At 40.1% G+C, this 27,451-nt stretch overlaps 2 protein-coding genes across 2 annotated transcripts in view; both read left to right on the top strand.

Moving 5' to 3' along the window:
- The first annotated feature begins 458 nt into the window (after positions 1–458).
- On the top strand, positions 459–9,947 carry frs3 (fibroblast growth factor receptor substrate 3). Its single transcript, XM_034712281.1, is given in 12 exon segments — positions 459–730; positions 2,148–2,273; positions 2,404–2,492; positions 2,619–2,805; positions 4,296–4,457; positions 6,072–6,094; positions 6,096–6,194; positions 6,273–6,630; positions 6,633–6,977; positions 6,980–7,188; positions 7,190–7,302; positions 7,304–9,947. Coding segments are annotated over 10 exon segments (1,833 nt in total). The 5' UTR covers positions 459–730; positions 2,148–2,273; positions 2,404–2,426; the 3' UTR covers positions 7,575–9,947.
- A 9,103-nt stretch (positions 9,948–19,050) lies between these two features.
- LOC117804772 (sodium- and chloride-dependent GABA transporter 2-like) overlaps positions 19,051–27,451 on the top strand; it is a 28,199-nt gene continuing 19,798 nt past the window's right edge. Inside the window, 2 exon segments of the mRNA XM_034673167.1 lie at positions 19,051–19,243; positions 19,735–19,877. Coding sequence (XP_034529058.1) covers positions 19,051–19,243; positions 19,735–19,877 — 336 coding nt within the window.

Below are 27,451 nucleotides of genomic sequence, written 5' to 3'. Positions count from 1 at the left end.
ACATTGACATGAAAGGTTACTCATCCACAAAATTATCAGAGCTTAAAACATCAATATGACTCAGAAAGGGCTGCCATATCAATAAAAACGTGTTAGCCGATCCCCTGACAGTATACCTTATCTTCTCCAGCTTTACAAAATGTAACATGTCTCTAATCCACTGTTTAAATGTTGGAGGGTAACAGTCTTTCCATCTAATCAAAATTTGACTTCTGGCTACAAGTGTGGCAAAAGAAAGAAAACTCTGTGTCCTTGTTCAAAATTAGATTTTGTGTCACCACCTCACCACACCAAACAGCGCTAAAAATAACAACTGAGTTTTTACTGAGTAATAAACTGATATATGGCACACTCATCCCTTCCAGATCAATGGGTCATTTGGCCCCTCCTCTTGTCTATCAGACAGGCACACCTTTCCTCCCCGGTCCTCCAGCGTTCCTTACCTTCTTGACGCTTCTTTCAGCTTCGTTGTCTGGCGGTGAACTCTCACCCCAGCTGCTTGGGAAATGTCATACAGGCACAGGCCCGTGCTGCAGTAGGGGGGCGTAATAGGAGGAAAAAATAACAACATTTTCAGTGCTCTCACTGCATCTTTTACTCGCCTCTCTGCCGTGCAAGTGCCACATCCCGCTACAACCAGCAGCAGCAGCGGCCGCCACCGATAACCACTCGCAGCCTCAATGCTTATTTCGCATTACAGCTAATATAAAAAAAAATCCGTGCCAGACATGTGAGTAGCAAGCCATCGCTGTCGTTCTCCACTTTCCCGTTGACTGCCATGTACTCACGCTATTGTATCCTCACACCAATGTGAACAAATGGTCATTGAACCGTGTCGTTGTGCAGTAAGTGTCAGTGTGCTGGTTCATGGTAGCATGGTTGTGCCGGGGGAGTCTGTGCACATTGATGGGGCAGATGAAGCCTGGCTGTCGGCTTGTTTTGGAGCTCTGCGTCGGCTTCGCTAATTGCGCAAAAAAAAAAAAAAAAAAAAAGGCTGTGATTTTTCTGCTGTAAATAGCTCAGATGGAGAGGAAGCCAATTCAATCACTGGTTGTTGACAAGTGCGTGTCACAGTCAATCATTTTTTTTGTGCCCTGCTTTGCTTTGAGTAAAGGAAGCTGTGGCTGTGGTGTGTGAGATGTGTGTGAGTCCAGCCTGGCATCTCCAGTCAGATGTGGAGGCCCAGGTTAGAGCTCACATAATGCGGCGGTGTTGATCTGAAATCTGTATGTAGGGCTGTGTGAGGTCGACAAGGAGCAGGAATCGCATGGTTATTTCTGGTGCAGATTTTTATGACTTGTTGATGTGGAGTGTCGGAGGCAATATTTTGTCTGGAGCTCTAATCAAACATTGTCCTCTGTCTATTGTGTATGTATGTGTCTCTCCTGATTTTAAGATGCACAGCTGGAATATTAATGTTAAGTTTGCAAATTCTAGTTATAGCCATACAGGACAATCTCTGCACTTAATAAAAAATATTGTTCTTTTTGCAATCATTTGAAGTGTTTGATAAATGTGATTGTGCATCAGAAATGTTTTTACACACTAGATTTTCTATCATATACCAGTATCAGTGCAAAATGCTAAGTCTATTAAAGCCATAACATTAAAATAATTGTGGGACTAAAACTCAGCCAAACGTGAATGAAATTATGTGATTTAATTATTAAATCAGCAATGCAATGTGTTGGATTTGGGGTGAATTGCTTCTTTGAAGACTGATAGATAATCCTGTAGTTGTCAGTTCTCTTGCTGATTTGGCATGCGCAATCAAGAAAGCTTTACTACCTCGGTCATACTCAGTTCTCATCTACATGTCTGTGATATTTCATAATGCTGATATACAGGTAAACACTCAAAAGCCCTGAACTGCACCTGCCTCTTTGATGCTTAAATTCATAATTTGAAGTAGGATTCAACAGATTTGTGATCTATAGTTTGTAATGCAGCTTTTCTGTAGTGTTTGAAAGAAGAGAGATGCCAGTAATGAATAAGGAAATAGGAGGAATGACATGCAGCAGATTCAGTGTCTTACAGGATTCCTTGAGTCCACTCGCTAAAACTAGCCACATTAGGTTCGATACAAGATTGCAAGTGAGGTTCACTTTTAACATGTTAACCTGAGTTGCGTTTTTCAACGGTTTTAGGGGGAAGAACATCATGCATCTCTTGAAGATGTCAGTCCAGCAAACTAACTGGCTTGTGACAACGATGCCCAGTCGAAGATCCTGGGATTGAGTTGAAAATCCCCTCACACTGATGGCCTGGACTGAGTAAGAAATTTGTGTGTGCCTGTTTCCTGCGATAGTTGTTAAGCATTGTTTTGTCTAATATAGATAACTGTTGTTTAAATTGCTTAAATTCTTAATCTAATCCATTTTTGGTGTTTGCTCTCCATGTCAGGTTTCAGCTGGCCTGCTGAAGCTATGGGGAGCTGTTGGAGCTGTCTGTACAGAGACCCCATCAGAGACAACCATCTCACCAAATTTAAGGTCAGTAAAAACAAAATAAACATCTTCCTCTACTTTTCTTCTTGGGTAATTGTTCAAACACCACTGATACATATTCTGAACTTAAATTTTGGTCTCCTCCTGTGTCATTTCTGCTCCGTGTCCTAGGTCACTAATGTGGACGATGAGGGCAACGAGCTCGGCTCTGGGATCATGGAGCTCACCCAGACTGAGCTCATACTTCACACACGTAAAAGGGACGCAATTCGGTGGCCGTATCTTTGCTTGCGTCGCTATGGCTACGACTCCAACCTGTTTTCTTTTGAGAGCGGCCGACGTTGTCAGACTGGACAGGGTAAGCCACATTTTTCTGTTTCTCTTCTTCAGTGACAAAGATTGAGTTTTCTACTGACACATTTCCATCTAGTGTTTATATGTTCCTCTTATATGGACCTTCAAACAGTCCCAGGGTTTTGCTTACCAGGTCTTTTTTAAATGTAGGATTTTTCTATCACAGTAGGAAAACGTGTGGGTAAGGTAAATCAGTTTTCACACAGTAGCCTTTTTTTTTCTGACATCCCAAACTCCCACTTCCTGGTTTTTCAACTGGACAGACACCATTAAATGAAAATCAAGAGGCAAAATCAGGAGGCTCACAACAAATCTGCCTTACCATTTACCAGACAACAGTTAACATTTTATCACCTTATAGCTAACATTGCGAAACAAGCACATAGGAATATACCACCTTCCTGTTGTATCCTGTAACACCATCAAACAAAAATAAGTGGGTCAATGCAAATATTAACTGTTGACTATTAAGTTGCTTATTAGTCAAACAGCAGTGTTTATTTTTTCCAGATTTTTTATGTTAGGTAACACCTGTACCACAACTGCACATCAGCTTTCCACCCTGAGCATAATACCCCACTAATTTTACTTACTTACAAATATCAAGATCAAGTTAGGCTCATTCGGGACTAGCCAGGAAACAGTAAACGATAATGTTGCTCTAAATGGTCACACGTAATAGCAAACTGAAAAGTCTGTGGTGTCATACAGGTATATAGTGTTGTATCTTCTAAATCAGAGGGATAATGGTAAACCTTTTGAGACTGTCTCATGGGTGACACTCAAATTTTGTTGCCCTGAGTTGCACACATATACATTGACAGAGCTAATGGTTTCAAGAATAAAACAGAGCCCCATAGAAGAATACAAACTCAAGAGTGGGAAGAATAGGAATGTTTCAAAAGCAGCTCTAACAGAGTTTACTGTTCACATGGAAAAGTGGTGATCTATGGGGGTGGTGATCTATGATGATGGTAATCCACCTCTGGGTTCCCTCTGCACACATACTGTATACACACACACTTACACTTAATCTCTTTTAGAAATGTCTTCATCTCCAAGTAATGAGGAATAGTTCCAGGTTTACCGTCTTTCACTATCATGTATATAACATCTGGAGTTATCATTATCATCCATAGTTGAATCAGACTACACATAAAACACGTTGTGAGTGCTATGATGGATTGGGATCAAACCTGAAGTCTTACATAACTTCAGCATGAGTATATACATTACTTGTGTTCATCCATGTAGTTTTTACAGGAGAAGTTTTTGAAACCTTGTAATGTGAAGCCTGTGCTTTCCCAAATTTTAATTGAGTTACTGAAGCAATGAAACATGTTCAATATTTCGTCACAGGATACTTTTTTGGGGGACTTTGTTTAACTTTGTCAGTCAGACTGTTGATTTCAGATTTCACATGCCTTTTAATTTTTGGTGATGTGGGGGAAAAATTATAGTCTAACAATGTTATTCTTCTGCTTGTTTGGTCAGGAATCTTTGCATTCAAGTGTTCCCGGGCAGAGGAGATTTTCAATCTGCTCCAGGAGCTGATGCAATGTAACAGCATCAACGTGGTGGAGGAGTCAATGATGATGAGTCGCAGTGGTCACACACCAGAGATGGAGATGTCTCGCACGCCACAGACTCCCAACAGTGAGTCACACCACCAAACACTTACTCACAGACTCACACACACACACACCACACACACACACACACACACACACTCACAGACTCACACACACACACACACACACACACACACACACACCACACACACACACACACACACACACACCACACACACACACACACACACACACACTCACACACACTAATATCCTGCTAATTATAAGATTATTTGTAGAGCATGCATGCAGATGTACAGCAGTAAACAAAGCTGCATTTTTGTGCTATAAATATACACAGGTTAAATGAAGTCTACTGAGTCTCAGGTACAAAGGTCCTCACATAAAACTATAAGTAGAGCAGAGACACACAGCCTGTGGTCAGACACTTGAACTCAATATGGACAGTCAGAGATAGGTAAAAGATTATGTGACAGCCTCAGGTTATACTGTGATACATTCTGGTATTGGGATTATTTTGAGTTAAATACTGATACCATTCTAAAAGAGGAAAATCACAGATAAGAGTTTTTAGGTTATGTAAGGGTGGTGGTTATGCAGAGTTCAGAGGCTTGACAGGGTGAGTAAGATCTCTGTCACACAATATATCTAGCTTATTACCTGGCTTTAATTAAAGACATAAACAAGTTGACAGATATTGTGTTTGAGAGGATCTACATATATTTTTACTGGATCATTTTGATGGAAACACATCAATCTGAATGAAGACATGAATACAAGTTTTTACTTCATATAATTCCAATAGTTAGCAGCTAAAGAAACATACTGCTGACGATAATGAAAATACAGTGCTAAAAAGGGACAGGTAAACATGGTTATAATACATAAAAAGCTCTCCCATTGGTCACAATGAGTGCTTGTTTCTAAAATGAACACAAAAGAAATGAGCAACAGTTTATCGTGGATCACTTTGAAACTCAAATGAGTCAGATAAGTTTCAGAATAAAAGAGACAACTTGAATTCATTTCAATGTTGTAACTTGATGTGATGTCCTCACTGCATCCAGCAGTTTTTGGATCACTCAGAGTTTTACAGACAATAGCCTGTTGGTGTCAGTGTTAGCACAGTGCTCAACAGCCTGCTTATGCAGCACAGTGTTTAGTAGATCTGCTGCTGGTCTATCCAGTCACTTTTGTTTGCTGTGTTTGATGATGTTGGTGTTGTTCGTGGAGGCTGTTCCTGCCCTGATACATCATTATTTGGCAATATATTCTTCTTGATGGTAGTTTACCAGTTAATAGTAAAGAAAATGAAACTTGTGCTTAATCATTTTAAATATGAGCTTGTGTTGATTCTGTTTTCTAGATTTATTTTTTGCATATTAAAAAAAAGTCTGGGGTTGCAGTGAAGGGAAAATGACAACATACTAACAAACTACCTCACATTTGTGGCTGACCTTATGAGCCATGTTTTCTGAAAACATTTGGGTAATATAACACTGGTGTTATGTAATTTCAATGAACTTATTATTAAAGTATGTAAAAGGGGTTATAAAGTATTTATTACTTGATAAAGTTTCATCATATTCTGTATTCTTTTGGTAGGTATGTTTGCTCCATTACATTTGGTAACTGGATATCTTTGTATTGATAAACTGTCACATAACTGTGTGCGCAGCTCCGGGGTTCCCTGTTCAGGCTTTTTCCCAATGGATACCCTGGTTATCCAATCAGAGGTGATTCCTCCCAGCCCTCTCTTGCTGATGATCATGGCCATAGCCTCATGGGTTTGGAAGACCAGGTAAGACCTATTTATTGCATTAATAGTTCACTGTATCTGCAGCTTATTCCTAACACTGTTTTGATTTCTCCACAACAGACCCACACCTATGTAAACACTGTTAGTATGGAGGGGGATCTCTCTATGCGTCACTGTGTGCACTCCCTGCCTGAGGTGCGGCCCACCACCTTCCCAGAGACCACACGAGGATCCATGCCTGTAGGGGGCCAAGGAAACCTGCAATCCAACATGCGGCGTTGTCCCCTGGAGGAGCACAATGAGTCCTCAGGTGTTCTTACGCCCTCCTCCCAGGAGGTCAAATTCATGCTGGGCCCCACACCAGCACAGCGCCATCTGCTGGAGAGAGAGAGGGAGAGACATGGGCACAATCCTCACAACCTTCAACCAGTAGAGGGTGCAACAGGCTCAGAGACGGAGGGGGATGAGCCCTCTATGCACTGTGCAACTCTCACTCCTATCATCATTTCCATCACCACGCGCACCGGCACCCAGGCCTTGAGCATCCGAACAGCTGCCAGGGCGGAGAGCTCACCTACGAGAACATCAATGGGCTGAGGAGCGTCAGGAAGCTAAGTCCGAGCAGCGTGTCCCAGTCGGTTGGTTCCAGCAGCAGCAGCAGTACAGGAGACAGTCACTCCCACTCCCTGCTGCACCAGCACCTGCACGGCCCCTCATCTCTGCCCCCTCAAGGCTACCCCTGTGAGAGGGTCATGAGCGGAGGTCACCGTCGGACAGCTCTTGCTCACTACGAGAACCTGCCCTCTCTGCCGCCAGTATGGGAGTACAGCGCCTGCAGCGGGATGAGGATCAGGAGGAGGATGATGATGAGCAGGATGAGGATGAGTATGAGGAAGAGGAAGAAGACTTTGATGAGTACGAGTTCTCAGAAGGTCCTGGGACACCAAACGGTTACCATCAGGATGGACGGGGCATCCATAGGGACGCCCTTCAGAACTATGTCAACACAGAGCAGGTGCAGCCACCCCGGCTCCGGACACGCCTGTCCCCCACATCCTCGGCCGTGTCAGCCCGACCGAGGGGGGCGAATATTTAGCTTTGATTTCCGCAGACGATCGAGGTCAGGGGTCGGAGGCTGTGAGCACAGCCATGCCTCCGTCACGGCAGCTGAACTACATCCAGGTGGACCTGGATGGAGAGCCTCCCTGCCAAGCCCTCAGCAGTGGGGGTGCCCAGAACCAGCCACAGCACCAGCGCCTACCCCCCCAAAAATGTGGCCCACAGGCACCCCGGCGCAGTGAATGCTACGCCGTCATTGACCTAAAGAAGACCGCTGCCATGTCCAACCTGCAGAAAGCTCTGCCCAGGGATGATGGGACTTCCAGAAAGACTCGCCACAACAGCACAGACCTGCCTCTGTAGACGGTGTTCAGACTGAAGAGGAGCGATGAAGACAGATGAGGCTTATTCTCATCTTAGCACACTGGACCCTTCACTGTCATCCATCTATTCAACTGTTGGGCTGACTGATACAGTACAGGTACCTAATTAGAAACTTACTGGAGTCTATCTGTGCATATAAGAGGAAAAGGAAATCTCTGAGGAGAATTTGCCATTTATTCTGTGTTATTTATTAGATATGTGTTGTGAAGCTCTCTCAAGAAATTTGCAGTTTTTACTGCAAACACTGTTTGCTGGATAAATAATATATAGATAAATAAGAATAAAATCATATATATTTATATGATTTTATGATTAGCTATGACTAAGAGCAGAGACCTCAGCTTTCAGTGGAAGCAGTCATTGCCATACTGTTTGAGCAAATTCCTATTCTTAAATCCATCTTGTTCCTATCCTTTAGTTTTTCTACATCCATGTGTTTCTTTCTAAAAGAATACTATGAGAGTGAAAATTGTGACCCTGCTTACTAAGAAAGGACAGCTGTGGTAATCATGAAGGAAGATGAATGGTTCCTCCATGATACTGGCTGATATTCATACCTCATTACAAGCATCGAAGTCTAACATTGTGGCTAGTAAAAGAGAGCATTATTTGTTAGAGTATGCCTACAGAGCATTTTGCACACAATCCTATGGAATTGTATTTATCATATTTTAGGAATGGTGTCGTCCAATCCAAGAAAAAGAAAATTAAATGAACAGATAGAGAATTATTTCAAACTGAGTGATGGTAAAAGTAGCACACATGGTTTACAAGGAGCTCCCTTCTGTCCTCATGCAGCAAATAAAAAGAAGTAGCATATCATCTTCAAACACTCCTCCTGCACATCATTGCAGACCTGCAGGAGGTCCACGCGGTTTACGCTTGTCACAATGCACTTTTGATCGGGGATTTATGAAGCGCTCTATGTTCTCTACTCCCCACAGGGCTCAACCGTGTCCTTTTACCAAAAGCAGGGGGCCAAATATTTCATTCCTACTCAGCACTGTAGATAAAGTTATGAACATATTTTTGTTTGAGACATCAACAACCTCAAATAGTGGCATTATGCTATAACCTCACAGAAAATGTGCTGAATCTTTAATTTGTCAGTTACCAGGTGTGAATGGTCTGTTTCAAAGGGTTAATCAAGTTTGTCAAAAAGTCATGGCATTAGGATTTTTGTGGAGCTATTTATCAACCTCATTAGGTCGATATTTATTTATTTATTTCATTATTTATTGATTCATTCTTTTTTTAAATTGTAATAATTTTGTTGTCCATGTGATGACCAGCGTTTTGTAATCCAGTTGGTAATATGGAGACCAAAGTTTCACCTCAAATGATCACTGGTCACTGGTGTTTTACTGTTGTTACTGTTTTGAATTATGTTTTAAAAAAAGGACTGTATGTGTATTTAAAGTGCCAAATCTTAATTGCAAACTGTACTGATGAATAAAATCAAACATGCCAATAGGGTTTGTAGACAACTGTTGGACAGAAAGGCGCAGGGTCACAGTGGTCAGGAGACAAACTTAAAAATGCAATCCAAAAGAAAAAGACATTTATTAATTTCTACACGACACGTTCCTGGTCATCTACATGACAGCCATGTTTGAAGGAGAGATAAGAACGGAAACCTTGTAGTCTGGTTGTCACAGCAAGGGTGGTTTAATGCTGCTACATGTACATACTAACAGTAGCCTGTGTAAGCTACAGGTTCTTGTCAAAATGAACCATTTGTTTAAACTGAAATCTTTACCATGTTGTTATTACTGATAGGTGTAGCATTGTTGTGTTTTCTAAGATTATTCCTGAGATGGTAGAAATATCAGAGAGTGTTTCATTTGGCCAACATTTAGTTTTATTGAGATTACAAGACTGGTTGTCTTGCTGGAGAAATAATGGAAGCACAGGCCCACTGTCAACGTCATCTTTTTGTTGGCGCTCATATCAAGTTGATATTTCCAGGGCCAAACGTTCCTGTGTTGGCCTTCAAACGCAGACATATTGTGCCATTCAAGATAGACCTAAATATAAACCATCAACTTTTAATATGGAGAAAGTTTTTTGGCTTCAAGTTTGCAATGGTGCTCAGAACACTTTATCCAAACAGGAGTGGCTGACGCAATATCAGAAAAAATAACAGAAAAAAAAAAACCTCATCCTAACAGTAAAATCAATCAATCTTTATTTGTATAGCGCAAAATCACAACAAACATTATCTGAGGACATTTTTGCCAACATAGTAGGTCGAGACCATACTCTATGTTCAACTATTAACAAAGACCCAACATGAAGACAGTCCAATTTTACAGACAGGACTCGGTCTGATCTCATCTTAATCCACCATGAGCAGAGCACTTTTCAACATTTAACAATTTAGTTACAGCGGCAAGGAAAATTTTCCTTTTAACAGGCAGAAACCTCGAGCAGAATCAGACTCATGTTAGCCATCTGCCTCGACCGTGTATCCTCCTGCTTTAGGCTTCCATGATGTGGTGACATAATCAAAGTTTACATATTAATCTATCTCTATTTTAGTTGATAAAATGTCAGAAAACATAAAATGCTTGACCAGTTTCTTCCCACAAAATTTACATCTTTAAATGGATGAATGAAAGCCGGTCAGCTGATAAGTTGATTATACTTTAAACTAACAGTGGTGTTTTAAATGTTATCTCTCCAAACACACCGTGTTGATTCTGTAAAGGTCTAGATAACTTCAGCAGTCCTCAGTAGAGCAGGGAGTGTCAGAGCAGACAGTTTGGCTGCCCTACTTCACTCTGTACAGCGTCACACTGGCTTTGGATTTCTCCCTCCTGAGTTTTTATCAGTTTTGTAACATTTAATGATTGCCAGGCTGTTGCTTCTGCATGATTTTATGTACTTAAAAACCACTGCATCTGCTGCTCATCATGCTAATGCCCACATGTTGGCCTATTTCCTTTTCTTTTTTCATCATTCTGAGACAAAGAAGTCGGTTAGATCACTTCTTTCATGCGAAAAAAAATCGAATCCTCTGTTACAGACGTAACACCGTGACACCATCACAGCTCAATCCTGCATGCTGAAATCTGTTTACATTTTTGGTTGCTCAGCACCACTTCACTAGTTTTATTGCTATGATTGCTTGTGGTTTCATTCAATTGAGTTAGTTTGGGTATGATGATTACAACCCACAGGAATCTAAAACGTAGAGGATGGGGACTTATTCTCCTTTGCGAATGACTCTGATGATATAAGAGCAGTCCATAAAAATATGATGTTTGAAACCTACTTTGCAATGAGCCTCAATCTGATTGAAATATTCCAAATGTCTCTTCAACTTGCAGTTCAAATCTATTAATACTTCAATACCTGAACAAATTCCACAATTGCTTACACAGTTAAATGATTGAAATCAGGGACGTCTTTTAATTCTGTTTCATCTGACAAATAATCCCAAACCCCTCAAAACTAAATTCACAGAGATGTAACAATAAAATAAAAATAAAATCAAAACAGGCAAATGTTAAGCTATTTTACATGGGAGTTAGTACTTGTTATTGAAGTAATGTCAGGTAAAAATATGACAGAATTTATTCTGATGCACACGACTAAACAGGAGAAGCCTAAACTTCCCAAAATCAAAAGATGTCAATTTGTATTTTTTTTCGAACATTGTATTTTCAAATGACAGTATCTTTCAGACAGATATATTGACACATTTGAAGGATGTTTACATTTTTGCAATAATAGGTGAATTATTGTTTTGTCTAAACCAGACCAGTGTGTGAGGTGTGAATTTTGAATAATGGTCCATACAGCTGTAGGCGAAATGTGTTTACTCGCCTGTTCTTCTACAAATCCTCAGTTTTGTTTTGATTTCAGGTACACTGTTTACTTTTCAATCATTATAGTTAATATTTAGCTGTAAGAGAAAAAAAAAAAGAGATGCCCGTTTTGTTGATTGTCAGACGCTGTGTTTGCTTCAACTCACTTTATCAGTGCCATAGTGAAGGTGACCATTGCAGTACTTCAGTTTGTGTATTAAACGTTTTTAACCATCAGCAATGGTTCATATAGGTGTCAGAAAGTGTTTTCATCTGAATTCTCAGTTACATGTGGTTTTAATGTCATTAAAATTAAATCCATGTTCAATATGTAAACCCTCTTTGTTATAACGCAGTAACCTCATCACCACTTGAACCTGTCAACAGTGATTGCAGCATCAAAACCACATACTCCTGCCCGGTGTTAAAGAACGAATACTCAAATCAGTAAATATGATCTGCACAAAAACTACTCCTGTGTTCTCATTACACTTGAGTTCAAACTAAGTACAACTTCTAACACATAACTCATTGTGATTGGCAGGCGTGTGTGTTGATGTAATCTCAAGCATTTTTTCCATAACCCTCAATGTCAACGCTCAAGGCAGAATTCACACGTCTTAGAAATCATTATCGCTGCTCTTTGGTATGATTCTGTTCTGCTTGTGGAATTTGCAGGACAAGCAGCGACGAGGTGAGATAACTGCTGTTGTCATTAAGTTCCCCAAACCAGATTTATTGTATGCATTGTTTAACCAAAAGGGCTTGCTCTGTGTTTACTGTACAAACATGAACATTGAAGTCAATTTCAAGAAATCTTTCACTGTGCCTTTCATGTTCATTCCAGAAACATTTTCATTCCTGTGTAGGAGGCAGCCTGTTGTAAATGAGGATTTAAAAGAGTGTCAAAGCCTTTTACAAATGATGAAGTTGAAATGGGCTTAAATCAAAGTGGTTTCATACTTCAGGTTGTTTTTGATAACTGAAGTTATATTTTAAAAGAAAAGTGCCAACTCCTGTTTGTTTTTATCACCATATGGTATTTTAAAGTTGTCTGTTTACTATTATATTTTGACATATTAGACAATAGGCCTAATTGCTTTCTTGCAAATTACCAGATAGGTGCCACTCTCACATCTGTACACGAAAACTTCAGGCTTCTTGCAGATTGCTATTTTAGCATCACATAAACACAAGTTTTAAGCCTGAGTAAAAATCTGCCAACCAGCAAACTTTAAGCTATAGAAACATGTTCTGTCTTGATTGTTAAATGTTGGCTGTAATGACTTATTGCCAAGTCAAATTTCAAAATTGATGCCACTCTCACATCTTAAAGCTAAATATGAGCATGAAACTACAAGCAAATTAGCTTAGCTTGGCAGAAACACTGCTAGTCAGACTCAAATGATGCCTACCAGCAAGCCTTAATCTTACAAATGATTATAATCTGTTTCTTCAGTTTGATCCATTCCAAAGCATGAGTATAGATGAAGTGACAGATGTTTTCAGGCAACCAGCAGAAACCCTCAAAGGTTCCCATTCATTCACATTTTTTGAAACCGTGTGTGTTGTGCCAATTGTCATTTGCAGGAAAGCAAAAGAAAGTTTTTTCTTTTTGTGGAAAACAGAATTGAATGGATCAGCATTACTTGGGATTACATGAGATTAATCTGTATCTGTTGAGTGAAATGGCCAAAGTGAATGTGACTGAAAAGGTGCAGAATCATGACTTGTATGTTCTGAAATGTGTAATACTAAGTATGAGTAAAGATTTTATTGTTTTGTCATAATAATATATCTGATGGCTATGGTGCACGCCATGACTCTGATTTATCATCAGCAGCATTTCTTCTCATAGTGCTGAAGAAAGTGAAAACTCCTTTTAGACATATTCTGTTTTTTGAAAACTTTGTCCGATTTGTTGACATTCATAATGTGCGACAAAAGTCAGTGTACGTGAATGTTGAAAGATAGAAAGAAAAGCCAGCAACACGGTTTGCACCATAGTGCGACATATCATCTTCATCAGTGGTTTTCCACATCATCTCCTAAAAAAAAAAAAAAATCCCCACAGAACATCACAAACAAACCTACCATACTGTATAACAATCCCTTCCTGTCCATGCTATGAGATGAATCTCTGTTAAAATACTGAAAGTATCAGAAAATGTGCTATCTCTTCTTATTATTATTAATGTGAATTTTTTAGATCTGTTTTTTTTTTCTGCTACAAGGGTGAACTCACCACCAGAGGGAGATGTACGGGTCTGAGTTGTACATTTTTGTGATGGATTTGTGTATTTACATACAGGTTGCACTGGCCTAACTTTGTGACTATTAATCAATTTATGAATTGAACGAGTGCCAACTATGCTTGAGCATGACAAAATCTGGGACCTACAAGAAACTGCAGGTACTCTCTGTCTCATCAATGAGACTCCAGTGACTCGCTACTGTTGTAAACTCTACTTGGTATATGAATGCACACCTGAAGGTTTAACCATGTGAAATATTTTTGCTGAAAGTGGAAACTCTTTTTTTTTTGTTTCTGTCTCAGTTTGAAAAATCATTTCTTTGAATATTTGTGTATGTTTCTGTGTCCATCCATGGCTTATATAAACGAGTATGCAGTGATGGTTGTAACATGCTTCCATTAGAGGTGAATATAAAAAGCTGATTTGCTCCATTTGTTGGACTGTCAAAAAGAAACAATGGGTCATTTTCATTCTTTAATCATTCCACACAGAGATTTGTTGTGTGTTATCTGACGACCTCTTCATCCCAGTCAGTCCTAAAACAAAGTGAGCCTGACATTTGGTGAATTTTACCATGAATTTTATGAATTATACAGTGTGGATTTGTCCAAAATGTAAAAGTAAATGTAATTCTAACATTAAAATGAAGCTATGAAAATATCTTTTTGTGCACTGGACAGTGTATTCTTTTCTTAGACTCTAACCTTTGGTGTCTAAAATAATCCAGAAATGTATTTGAGCAAACAAAGCACTTTCCCTCCAGGACTCAATTCAGTTCACAGCATAAACACCTTTTAAAGGCATGTTAACAAGAGATTGAAAAGGTAACCCTATCATATTTTTATACCAGAGCTGTCTACAATCACTACAGTGCAACATATACGAAAAAAAAAAACACTTTCTAAAAGTGGGAGACTTTTCTGGACTGTTTATGATCAAAACTGAACAGTCTTGGAGAAGAGAGACTTTGTTTGCTTTGGTCTATTTATTATTTTCAAAGGAAACATTCAGGACAGAGCCAAACTGACCTGTTTACGTGTGTAATACAATACACAAACCATTGAGAGGATAATCACTCATCCTCCAGGCCAGAAGCAGAGAAAAGCTGTGCTGTGTGAAGAAAAAAACTGTTAACCGTGTGAACACCACTCACAGGAGATTTCATTGTACAGCTGTCTGAAGCTCAATAACCTACACAGTCATATTCCACATCTTTGTTTAGACCAAAAGTTACCATGGTTTTATTCATGCAGTAGTTGTTTTGCAGCTGAATATGAACTTCTTTTGAGCATGTATTTAGTGTCTACCAGTTTGTAAACAGTTGATATAATTTAATGTACAGAGAGCATGGTCCTTACTCTAGAGATTTACAGCAAACTGTAAATATATGCCTTCAATGGTAGCTGTCTTGTCTTGTGTTCATATGTCTGTCTTGTTTTATGCTTATTGATTCTGTAAGAGGAGCCAAACAAATAAAGCTGAGCTGTAATTATTCGACTCTACTCAGCGTTGCTGATGTAAAGTCTGGAGGGTGTTAACTTAACTAAACGCTCAATAATTTATTTTGCTGTAACAGAGCACAGGTAGATAGACAATGCCTCTGTGTGGCGTCATGAAACTGGCTCCACACTTAGATGAGAGTTGGATTTCTGTCTGAACACCAAATGTACCTGAAATATGATCAGCTAAAATTTCCAGTCTCTCTGTGGAGGTTTTACTACAAACAGTCCACTGTGTAACAAACAGAGTTTTACATGGGAGCTAGCGTGTGACAGGAAGTTTTGGCTGGGTTGCACATTTACAGGAAAACAAAATTTAAGACAAAATAATTGGCTGCTGCTGACATGTGGAGGAGCCAGCTGAATTGCAAACTGCAGCAAGTGGTTAAATAAAACTTTATTGATGGCCCCTTATGAGTAATTATGACGTTTGAGATTCGGTGGCAAAAGTCCCTTCTGGAAACCATACCAGAATATGATTATACAACCTAGCAAGCAGTATAAACAAATGATTAGATAAAAAAACTCTGAAGCAACCCCAACTCCCAAAAGTTGATACACCATTAAAATGTTGACATAAAAATGTTGATGTTGGCAAGCAATTCCATCAGAATGATGAGGATTAGTTATGTTACCATAGACTAACAATAATTTCAGGTTAAGTATTTCATATTATTGCAAACAGTGATGCTGTCATATCAAGTTGCAACACCTTCAAAACAAAATGAAACAAACAAAGAAAACAGCAGTAAGAAGTCACAGTAGCCATCATGCTTAGTGCTTTTTTTCAATAACAATGACAGCTGTCAGTTAAATGCTAATTTAAGCATGTATTCATAATCACAGAGCCAATGCTAACATACTCATGTTTAATATCAGCTGACTTTGGCATATTAGTATAATAACACTGCAGTTAAATGCTCAAAAAACTTCTACAACTACTACTTATTTTACTACATCTAATACTTCTACTACTACTACTACTTCCACTACTTAACATGTTTCGGACCTTCCACTGATTCTACTCTTTGTTATTTTAGGCTCTTTACAAGTTTCACTTTATTTTTTAGCTTTTTTCTCTTTCCCTTCACATTTCCATATTTTCAGCTGTCAGCCTTCAGCTTCAGCATTTCAAGCATTTGCTGTAAAGAAATGCAACTTGACTTGGTTTTGCTTTATGGAGGAAAAACCCTATACTGGTGCCAAAGCTGTTGAGAGGCATCTATCGTGAAATGTTAGAGAATTTTACTTGATTTCAAACATATCTCTATTTATCCATGTAAGGTATATAGTAAGAGAAAAACTGCAGCAGTTGTTGATGTTCCATGTGTGTTTGGGGTGCTCAGGGTCGGTAGCTGTTGTTCTTACAGCCACAACATCTGTTATTTAATATAGCTGTTGGCCTGGAACTGAAGATCATTCCAGTCTGTATGTTTTTTGCCTCTGCCTTTGTTTATACTGCAAACTAGTTACTACTAAGTAAAAAAGGACATTGTAAAAGCAATTGAAAAAGATTTTTCAACAGAGATAGATTCTGAAATTTTAATGTTTAGCCTTGTTTGAGTCAGAGTGGAAAGTCAAAGAAATCTAGGTGTACAAGGCCAAGTCAGCAGCCACTTACAGTAATATCTCCTGGTTTATGGGCACTAGTGGCTTGGCTCTATGAGTAGGAACACTAAAATTCTTGCACAAAATAATATAATGAGGAATCAAATAACTACATTTGCCTTCAACAATAATGAGCTGTTTTTACAGAATAAGGCAAACATCTAATTTTAAAAGTGCATGGTGAATAGTGATTGGACATATGACTAAAACTCCTCAGTCATGTATTCAAATAGAGTGCATAAAATGGCATCTGACTGTATGGCTGTTATCATAAATGACATCTCGGACATACCTCAAGCAGTTTTATCATTTGAACCAGTATTTCTGGCTTCACCTCCGGGCCATTGTCACTTGAGACCATCTATTGACAACTGCTCAGGGGGTGTTCACACAGGCTTGTTGTTTCAGATCACAGGAGATGGTGGATTTTTTACTGCTTTATGAAAACCATTATTAAGCCATACCTCAGGAAAAACTATTTGTGCAGCTCATTTCACCAAAGTTATGAGCTGGATCTCAGTCTTACCTGGTTTTTCCATTTAGAGGACCTTGGTACCTATTCAGATTTGGAGCTTTATTTGTGAGGTGAGTAGTGCATTTTTCATTAATTTAACCAAATCTGACATATACATTTGTTTAATTGTTCCACCATGCACTGTCACCGTCAACTTCTATCATGTATTTAGTATATAGGCACATTTACATATACTGCACATATTTCCATTCAACACCAATTTTCTTTGCACTAATTGTACTGATTATAGCTACTTGATGTTCAGTTTGTTTGCTGACATCTAATTTGTGCAGAAATTGGTAATTTTGAAACTTGTTTTCTTAATGTTCTATATGCATATAATTATATTAGTTACAGCTGCTATCTGTATTAAAAAAAGTACAAGTCCCTTTATCTGTTCATCCCTGGTGAACAGAGCTAATTATGATTCTGAAAAAGTCTTCCAACAGTGCAATTCTCCAGGTCTCAGGGCTGTCCTTATCAAATAGTGCACAAACTGGAGTATAACATAATAAACATTAGTCACAGATAGTGTTTTTTCTTTTGTAAAGCAAAAATGCATCTCTATACTGCAGAAACAGAATTAAATGAATTCAGTTGCAAAGTCAATAGTTCAGAGCAGAGGTTATTTGAACACTGAGATAAGATAAACTTTATTAGTCCTACAGTGATAACTTATATTGACACTGTAGGAGGATAAAGAAAATAAAATCACTGACTCTAAAACAAGAATGGGGAAGTCAAAGACATAAAATCTAAAATGAACTTAGTAGTAGGAGTAAGGTGGGGTAAGCCAGTGGTAAATAAGTAATAGAGCACAAAGATATACATTACATGAGAAATGCATCTCAACAATGAATGAGAAAGATGCATATGTGCATAATAATGCATGTAACTGTAATGCAGTATTAAGATGTCACACTGTATAACTTTTTACAAAACCAAAGAAGAAGTGAGCCTTCTACATTATTAGGAAACCTGCAGATGACTGTTTGCATCACTAGTCCCCCTTATTATTGTTTTTCAATGATTTACAACTTAAGCCCCAAAATCCCAGCAGGCAGATAACTGGTGCCTGTTTACAGCCACTGACACAACAGAGAAGGCTCAGCTGATTTGGTTTAGTTGTTAGCAACTGAGCTAATCTCAATGACTCAAGCTGCCATGTCTCAGTGGAAAAATACAGCAGGGAAGTGGTTGTATACCCTGGAACATTGTCAAATCCCCAACACTTTGTCAACTCAGACGGCATGGTGTGCACACCAGATCGACCAATAATTAGGTCATAGAGAAGCCAGAGGAAACCATAGCTACTTTGTTTCTCACTCTGGCTCTGCTCATGACATGTTGTTTGTGTAGAGATCCTGCCGTACGCCCAGCTGAGAGGAATACTGATCAGTTTGTTGTTGTTGGGAACAACTCTCGGGGGAGGGGGCTCTGTGATGGAGGGGTAAGTAACTCATTATGTTTTTGTTTTACATTTGGTTGCTTAATGCATCATTTTGATTCTGAAATATGCTCTGGAAAAGAACAGCTTTTCTGACAAACAGCTGCCAGTGAAAACTTTCCATTCCTGGTAATCCTGCCAGCTTAAACAAATAAATAAAGCTTATGAGAATTGCCAAAGAATCAGCTGAATGGCTCTGTCTAAAAGCTCAGAGCGACAAAGGTTTGACAGTTCTTGTCCTATAACAGGTAGAGGAGGTAAAAAGACATAGCAGGTCAGATTTCAAAGTACTGGTTTTTATTTTGCTACTGTTCCCCGTCATGTCAAGGGAATTCCTTAAGGGGAACAGCCTTGAGACTCCTGGTCAGGAAAACAGTCTGGTTAAAAAGACTCAGCTGTTGGATCGTGGCCAGTGGGCAAACAAGTTGGAGTTCTTGCTTGCTGTGGCAGGAACCCTGGTCGGGCTAGGAAATCTCTGGAGGTTCCCCTATTTGTGCTACAAAAATGGGGGAGGTAAGCATAAAAGGATCTGAATTTAAATCATTCAACACTTTTCTATGTACTCCATTGCACATAGTCAAACAACGGAGCTGAATCACAGTGTAATGTCAATAAATGAGGCAAAGTAGCCTTGGCTCATTCATTAAACCAGATAAGGATGTGTCACAGGCAAAGCTCAAAGCTGCTGTTTGTTGTGAAGGACACTTTAGTCTTTGTAATGAAACTCAAAGAACAGAGGTGACCATTGCTTCTCATCTTTTTTTTTTTTTTAGCAAAAATCTGGCTATCCTGCAAATGTGACACAAATCGATGTGGGTCTTGCACAGATGTTAACAAGCAAAAAAGCCTAACAAGCCTTGGGCAAAGATCTTAATGTAAAATTTTGGCTGTGGATTACATTTTTGTTTGTATTCAAATCAAGATTGACTACATACAGAAAAAGCATGGTCAATTTATATTATAAATATTTCTCCAAGCTTCTCACTCTTGTCATGATTTCTCAGGTGCATTTCTGGTTCCATACGTCTTGTTTCTGCTATCTTGCGGTATCCCAATGTTCCTCCTGGAGACGGCCATGGGACAATTCACATCTCAGGGATGCATCACCTGCTGGAGGCATTTCTGCCCCTTGTTTGAAGGTCAGAATTTTAGCAAAACTGCATGATGTGACCTTTTCTTTTAATTTATCAAAATAAATGCTTGCACATTTACTTAATTTTGGGTCCTGTGTAAATTGTTAATAGTAACAAAATGTCATGGTTTGCAACTCACTTAAACCCTATACAGTGCAACTAAAAAATATGACTATCATGAACAAGTTACAATGTTACAATGTTACAATGTTACAATGTCATTTAGCAGACGCTTTTATCCAAAGCGACGTACATACGAGAACAAGAACAACACAGGCAAAGATCTAGACAAGAGAAAACAAGATCAGTACGAGTAACAAAGTGCTTCAAGTCAATTTGGGTGCAGGTACTGCCAAGCAGTGTAAAGGCAATGCACAAAAGTAAGTAAGGATTTTTTTTATTTTTTTTTTCAAAATAAGGAACATCTACAATGAAGCAACCAAACAATGTAAGACCTTCCATTATCATAATCAACAATTGACATCACCACAATAATGACCAAAGTACCAAGTGCTGGGTCACTCAAGAGCTGAACACAGATTCCCAGAGTAGAGCAGGACAGTGCGAGTCAATTGTAGCTGGAAGACATGATCTGCCACAATGTCACTCACCAATTTCACAAATTAAAGAAGTCACATATTAACAGTGTTGAGTAAGTTGCATTCTCTAAGTTCAATTCAGTCAAATTAAATGAAATACTTTTTGTTCATAATCTAAAATCATGAATGTAGTTCACAGTCCAAATAAAATGCACTAGCTCATGTTCTTTATTTTAAAGTTGGACCTAACTTCTCTTTTCAGTACAGCCTTACTGTGGTTCAATTCTAGAACTGACTCATTAACATTTCCTAAACTACATGAAGTACTGTATGTAACCATCGAATCATAGACTAGAATGTTTGTCATGTAGAAAGCTCTGAAAACTTAAAACAAATAATTTGGCCTATACCTCACATATTTAATTTATAGATATGTATTTCAGTTTAAACTACAGCAAACAGTGAGTAAATATGTGTTTGTTTATTTCCATTCAGTTTGGCTATCTGTCTCCCTCACCGAGGAAAAAAATCTGCAGCTCTTAAAACTTAGAAACACACAAACATTGATAATTAGGTGGCTTAACATTTGGCTAAAGGCTCTGACTCTCACACTGAATACACAGGAAAACATCTTGAATGACGATGTGTGTGGAATGTGTGTTATCATCCCTCAAAATAAAGGATTAAGGGTAAACAAATCACTGACAAATAAAGTCATATGTCCTCCGTTCTCATAAGCTACGCCTCTACAAAGCCATACATTTTTGTCCAAAATGTGTACAGATGTCCTATAATGATCTGTATGGATTTGTTAATAAAAATCCTGGTAAAGTTCCAAAGAGCTGGCTTTAATAGTGATGTCGGCTGCACTATATGAAGCATTGGCCATGCCAAATGCTTGCCTGAAGCTGTAAATCTGACTTCAGCTTCTGTAAAACACAGTGTTCAGCGACTCTCGACACTTCTCTGCACATCTAAGCACCATCTGGAATGTGAGCAGTCGTTCACTGTCTCGAGGCTCAAGTTCCAGCTTGTGAGATTTAATGTTAACCAGTATGATCCTTAGCTTACCTAACTGATTACTAACTATAACATGTTTTAAGATTTAATGTTAACCAGTATGATCCTTAGCTTTCTTAACTCATTAATAACTGTTGTTTCAATGACCCAGAGTCATATTGAATATTTGACTAACGTTTATTAACAACGTGTACATCAGGACTCAACAGGAGGGTGCTGACTACATCCGTCCCAAAACATATAGTGCGCATGCGCATCTTCGGTCGCGTGAGACGTACACAGACTACAGCAACATGCAGTGGTCAAAACAGTTAGGACAACTGTCTACATCCCTCTTCTTTAGCTTTGGTTTCCAACCGAAAGAAAAGCAAAACAAATATTTCACCATATGTTCTGATATTCAAACATTGTACTGGAAAACAAACAGTTTGGCATGTACACTATTCAAAACTTTCACCTGTAACAAAACATCTGACATTCAGTATACTGCAAGTAAATTCACATTTAACATTTCTAGCTCACTGAACAATTGCACTAGCAACATGAACAAGCATCACACTTAACATCATCACATTGTCTCATGTGTGTGTTTTTATATTTTCTGAAATCATACTTGGCTTTGTGATGGGGAAAATACAGACATGGTAGTATTTTGTTCTTGCTTTGATTAGAAGCTAGAAGCTTCTGTGAATTGCATACTGTAATCTGTTCTCATGGCTGAGGAGCAGACCATAAAGTGAGAAGTCAGGCAGGTGACCAGGAAGCAAGATGTCGTAAAAAGCTCTCTTGTTTGTCTTACAGTTCTTTGAAGATGTTTAATGATGTGTTAATCTTATTCTCTAAAGAGAATAAGTAATGTGTTGTATTTTCACTCTGGGTCAGTTGAGCAGACCTTATCTTGGTTGTTAGATCACTCTGCCAGCTGACTGCTTTGCAAAACTAACAGAAGACCGGAATAAAGCTCACAAAGACAAACCATTGTTGTTTGGGTCTATCCACCACAGCTGAAATATTTTCTGTTTGGTTTTGAAACTCTGCCACATCTGGTGATATATGTAGAAGCAGTAGGTTGGACTGTATTTTTGTCACGTGTTTCCACACACTTCTCAAACACTCTGCTGGGGGTCTCTTCAGCACTCTTTTGTTTTTGACATTGCTTATTAGGTGTTTGCTTAACATTGTCAGGGTTGTCAGTCACCAGTGTTTTGTCCATTTGTGGTTCAGGTGTGTGTTGTGGCACATCTGGATCAAGTGTGATGGTTGGCTTTGGTTCTGATACTGGCAAGATGTGACGTCGGTTGCGTCTGTACTCCTGTCCTTCATGCTCCACAATGTATGAATGTGGCTGGGCACACTTTCTCCTTACCATTCCTACTTTGTCATGTCCTTTTTGTGTTCGAAGTCTTACCACTTGGTTTTCTGTTAGGGGAGTTAGTGGCTTACTCAACTTGTCATAGCAGGTTTTCTGTGCGTTTCTTTGTAAGCTGGGCTTTGACACTTGCTGTTGGTTTTGCTGCTGGTTTTAGCAACAGTTTGCTGACTGGTTTGGTTGTTCGAGTCTGTCTAGAGAGAAGTCTTTGTGCAGGAGAACCTAAAACAGTGTCTCCGGGCATGTTCCTGATGTTCCACAGGTTGAGATAGAAATCTGTCCCATCTCTTTTCGTCACCTCAAGCTGATTTTTGGTATTCCTCACAGCCCGTTCCCTGAGGCCGTTGGACTCTGGGTATTCAGGACTGCTGGTTACGTGCCTTTTGTGTCTTTTGAGCGTTTTTAGTGGTTATTTTGTTGGTGAGGCTTCAGACTGTTACAAAGGCTCCATGTCTGAACACTAACCTCAATGTCGTTGTTTAATGACGGCCAGAACACAGTTTCCCTCGCCCTTCTCTTTGTAGCTTCCCCACCTGGGAGACCTTTGTGCAACACTTTCAGATATTCTGAGTGCACTGACGTGGAGATAACTGCTCTATTACCTCTCATGATGATGTCCTTGTCCACATAAAGTTCATCACGGAAACTGAAAAATGGTCTCTCCTCAGCGGGCACGCTGCACACACGTCTTGGTCCATCCTTTTTTAATGAAGTGGGTGAGTGTTTGCAGGGTTTGGATCTGCCACTGTCTGCTCATGGAGTTCGTCGAGACGCTGAGGAGAAATGAGTTGGACTGCCATCACTTCAAACTCATGCAGTTCCTCTTTTTGGGGAGAGACGTTACTCCTCGGGCGTGTGACAGGCAGTGGCGGTTTTAGACCAATTTACTGGGGGGGCCAGGCTGGGGCCAAGGGTGTTGTCAGAGGGACACATTCAACCCTGACAAAAGAGACTGAGAAGGGCGAGGACCTGCTGTGTACTATATCAAAATGCAGACTGACAGTAGCTGTTTGGCTGTTTACACTCAACATGAATCCCTTAGCGCTCTAAGGGACTGGAACCAAGTGCCACACGAATGTGTTCCGCCTGTAACATCAGCGCGTTACAGAAGCTTTTTTTTATTGTATAATATTTGTTTGATGTAGAGGGGGGGGTCACAGGGTTCAGTTATACAGGGGCAATGGCCCCTGTTGGCCCCTCCCCATAACTGCCACTGGTGACAGGGTGTCGGCAAGGTATCGCTGTTTCCCCTTCTTGTAGGTCAGAGTTAGGTCGAATTTCTGCAGTCTTATGTAAACGTGCAGGGACAGAATGAAACAGTTTGTTGTGGATTGTCACCAAGGGCTGGTGATCTGTTTCAATCACTACTGGTTTGCCATAGATATAATCGTAGAGATATAATCGAACTTGTAACAAGCAAAAACCACTGCCAGTAGCTCCTTCTTTATCTGTGCATACCTGGTCTCTGCTTGGGTTAGTGTGTGAGATGCATATGCCACAGGTTTGCCATCCTGAAGACAGGCTGCTCCTAGATCTTGCTGGGTTGCGTCGCAAGTGAGAGTCACTGGTTCTTTAACATCATAGTTGTGAAGCACGGGTGGTTTGGTGACACATGCTTTGTGATTGTCAAAAGCATCTTGTTGGTGCTGCATCCAGCTCCAAACTACATCTTTATGCAGTAGCTGATGTAGTGGTGCTGACAGCTCACTCAGGTTTGGGATAAACTTCCCTAGGTAGTTTATCATCCCCAAGAAACGTTGGAGAGCTGTTTTGTCCTCTGGAGGTGGCATTTCAGTGATGGCTGAGATCTTTGTAGGGTCTGCTTTTAGTCCTATGTCAGTGAACACGTGACCTACATAACTCACTTCCTCAATTCTGAACTCACATTTATTTGGGTTTAGCCTTAGCTTTACCTGTCTGGCTCGTTCCAGTATTTTTTTCAAGTTTCTGTCGTGCTCCTCAACAGTCTTGCCACCAACAATGATGTCATCCACGATGATGGCACATGGATAACCTGCCAATATCTGCTCAATGGCTCTCTGAAAACCTTCAGAAGTGGTGTTGATGCCAAAGGCCATCCTCAGGAACTTGAATCTGCCAAAGGGAGTTGTGAACGTGGTGTAGAGAGATGAGGCTTTGTCAAGTTTGATCTGCCAGAAAGAGCTTTTCCCATCCAGGACAGAAAAAACAGTGGCACCTGACATTTGGGCTGCTAACTCCTCTACTGTGCGCATAGGGCGATGAGGGCGCATTAGGGCATTATTTAGGGGTCTTGGGTCTATGCAGATGCAAACATCGTTAGTCTCTTTTTTGTGTGTCGCAACCATGTTGGAGATCCATTCTGTTGGTTCATCCACTGGCTCGTTAACACCTAAAGCTTGCAGTCTCTGGAGTTCCTGTTTTACTCTTTCCTGCATCGCTACAGGGATGTATCGTGGCGGGTTGACAACTGGTGGCATGTCTGGATCCGCTTTCATTGAGTAGGTCACAGGTAAGTCACCTACTTCATCTTTGAACCAATCTGCACATTCCTCAAACACATTTTGTCACAGGGTTTTGTTTTTAACAATGTCTATTTGGTGTACTTCCTCACTGAATGAGACAAGTTTCATCCTTAGACTGTCCTTGAGACCTAGAAGTGATGTGACATCTTCATTTACCACATGAAATTCAAAGTCATATGACTGTTCATTTAAGCAGCATTTTAGAGTTACTGCTCCAATAGGTTTGATGGCAGCTCCTCCAAAAGCAATCAGCTTGACTTTCCGATGTGATGTGTACAGTTTTTCAGTTTGTGGGTGTTCAGAGACATGGCATTACATTAGGCTCCTGTGTCAACCTTTAACTTGAGATTTTTTTCGTTAGCTGTCACAAAACAGGGTTCTTCCATTCCTTGGCTGTTATCATAACTTTGCACTGAGTTCTCATGGACATGTAGCAACAGGCCTTTAATAGTGACAGTTTCTTCATTATGCAAGTCATCTTACAATGTTACAATGTTACAATGTTACAATGTTACAATGTCATTTAGAAGATGCTTTTATCCAAAGCGAGGTACATACGAGAACAAGAACAACACAGGCAAAGATCTAGACAAGAGGAATCAAGATCAGTACGAGTAACAAAGTGCTTCAAGTAAATTTGGGTGCAGGTACTGCCAAGCAGTTTAAAGGCAATGCACAAAAGTAAGCAAGGATTTTTATTTTTATTTTTTTTCAAAATAAGGAACATCTACAATGAAGCAACCAAACAATTTAAAATGTTCCATTATCATCATCAACAATTAACATCCCCACAATAATGACCAAAGTACCAAGTGCTGGGTCACTCAAGAGCTGAACACAGATTCCCAGAGTAGAGCAGGACAGTGCGAGTCAATTGTAGCTGGAAGATATGATCTGCCACTGGGGACAACAGTGGAGAGCAGTCTAGCTAAGTGCATAGTGCTTCTTAAAGAGCTGGGTCTTAAGCTGTCTTTTGAAAGTCGAGAGGGACTCTGCAGATCGAATGCAGTTGGCCAATTCATTCCACCATTTAGGGGCAACAGAAGGGAAGAGTCAAGCTGGTGATTTTGATTTTGAGGCCTTGTGTGCTGGAAGCACTAGGCACTTTTCAGAGGCTGAGCGTAGCGGGCGAGAAGGGCAGTAGACCTGGATGAGGGGTTCCAGGTAAACTGGAGCAGTTTTGGTGACTGCTTTGTAAGTCATGATTAGAGTCTTGTATCTGATGCAAGCTGCAACTGGAAGCCAGTGTAGCGAAATGAGCAGGGGAGTGACATGAGCTGTCTTAGGCTGGTTGAAGACCAGACGTGCTGCTGCGTTCTGGATCATTTGCAGAGGTTTAACTGTGAATGCAGGGTGGCCTGCCAGTAGAGAGTTGCAGTAGTCAATGCGTGACATTACAAGAGCTTGAACCAGGAGCTGTGTTGCATGTTCTGTCAGTTAGGGTCTGATCCTCTTGATGTTATAGAGGGAAAAACGGCAGGACCGAGCAATTGAGGCCACATGAACCTTGAAGGTTAGCTGGTCATCGATCATGACACCCAGATTTCAGGCAGACTTAGTGGGCATGAGGTTTTGTGATCCAAACTGGATATTGATCTGTGGGTCCATAGTGGGACTGGCTGGAATGATAATAAGCTCAGTCTTGGACAGGTTGAGCTGTAGGTGATGTTCCCTCATCCATTTAGAAATGTCAGCAAGGCAGGATGAGATCCGGGCTGAGACAGTTGTGTCGTCAGGTGGGAAAGACAGGAAAAGCTGTGTATCATCTGCATAGCAGTGATAGGAAAAGCCATGGGAGCGGATCACTGCACCAAGTGATGTGGTGTATATTGAGAACAGGAGGGGACCAAGCACTGACCCTTGAGGTACCCCTGTTGATAAGCCATGCATATTGGACACTTCGCCTCTTCATGATACTCTAAAAGATCTCCCTGTGAGGTAGGACTTGAACCACTGGAGGGCAGACCCTGAGAAACCAAGTGAGGAGAGTGTAGAGAGGAGGATTTGGTGGTTTACTGTGTCAAAAGCAGGAGACAGATCCAGCAGCAAGAGAACTGAGGACTGACCCGTTGCTTTGGCCATACGCAACGATTCTTCAGGTGAGACAATGTTCACTTGTTTGACTTGTCAAACAAGCTGACCTGTCTTGAGGACCG

This window comes from Notolabrus celidotus, chromosome 1, assembly GCF_009762535.1.
Source record: "Notolabrus celidotus isolate fNotCel1 chromosome 1, fNotCel1.pri, whole genome shotgun sequence".
NCBI lineage: Eukaryota > Metazoa > Chordata > Actinopteri > Labriformes > Labridae > Notolabrus > Notolabrus celidotus.
Note: the sequence above shows the minus strand (reverse complement) of the source record. Positions and strands in the feature narration are given on the sequence as shown.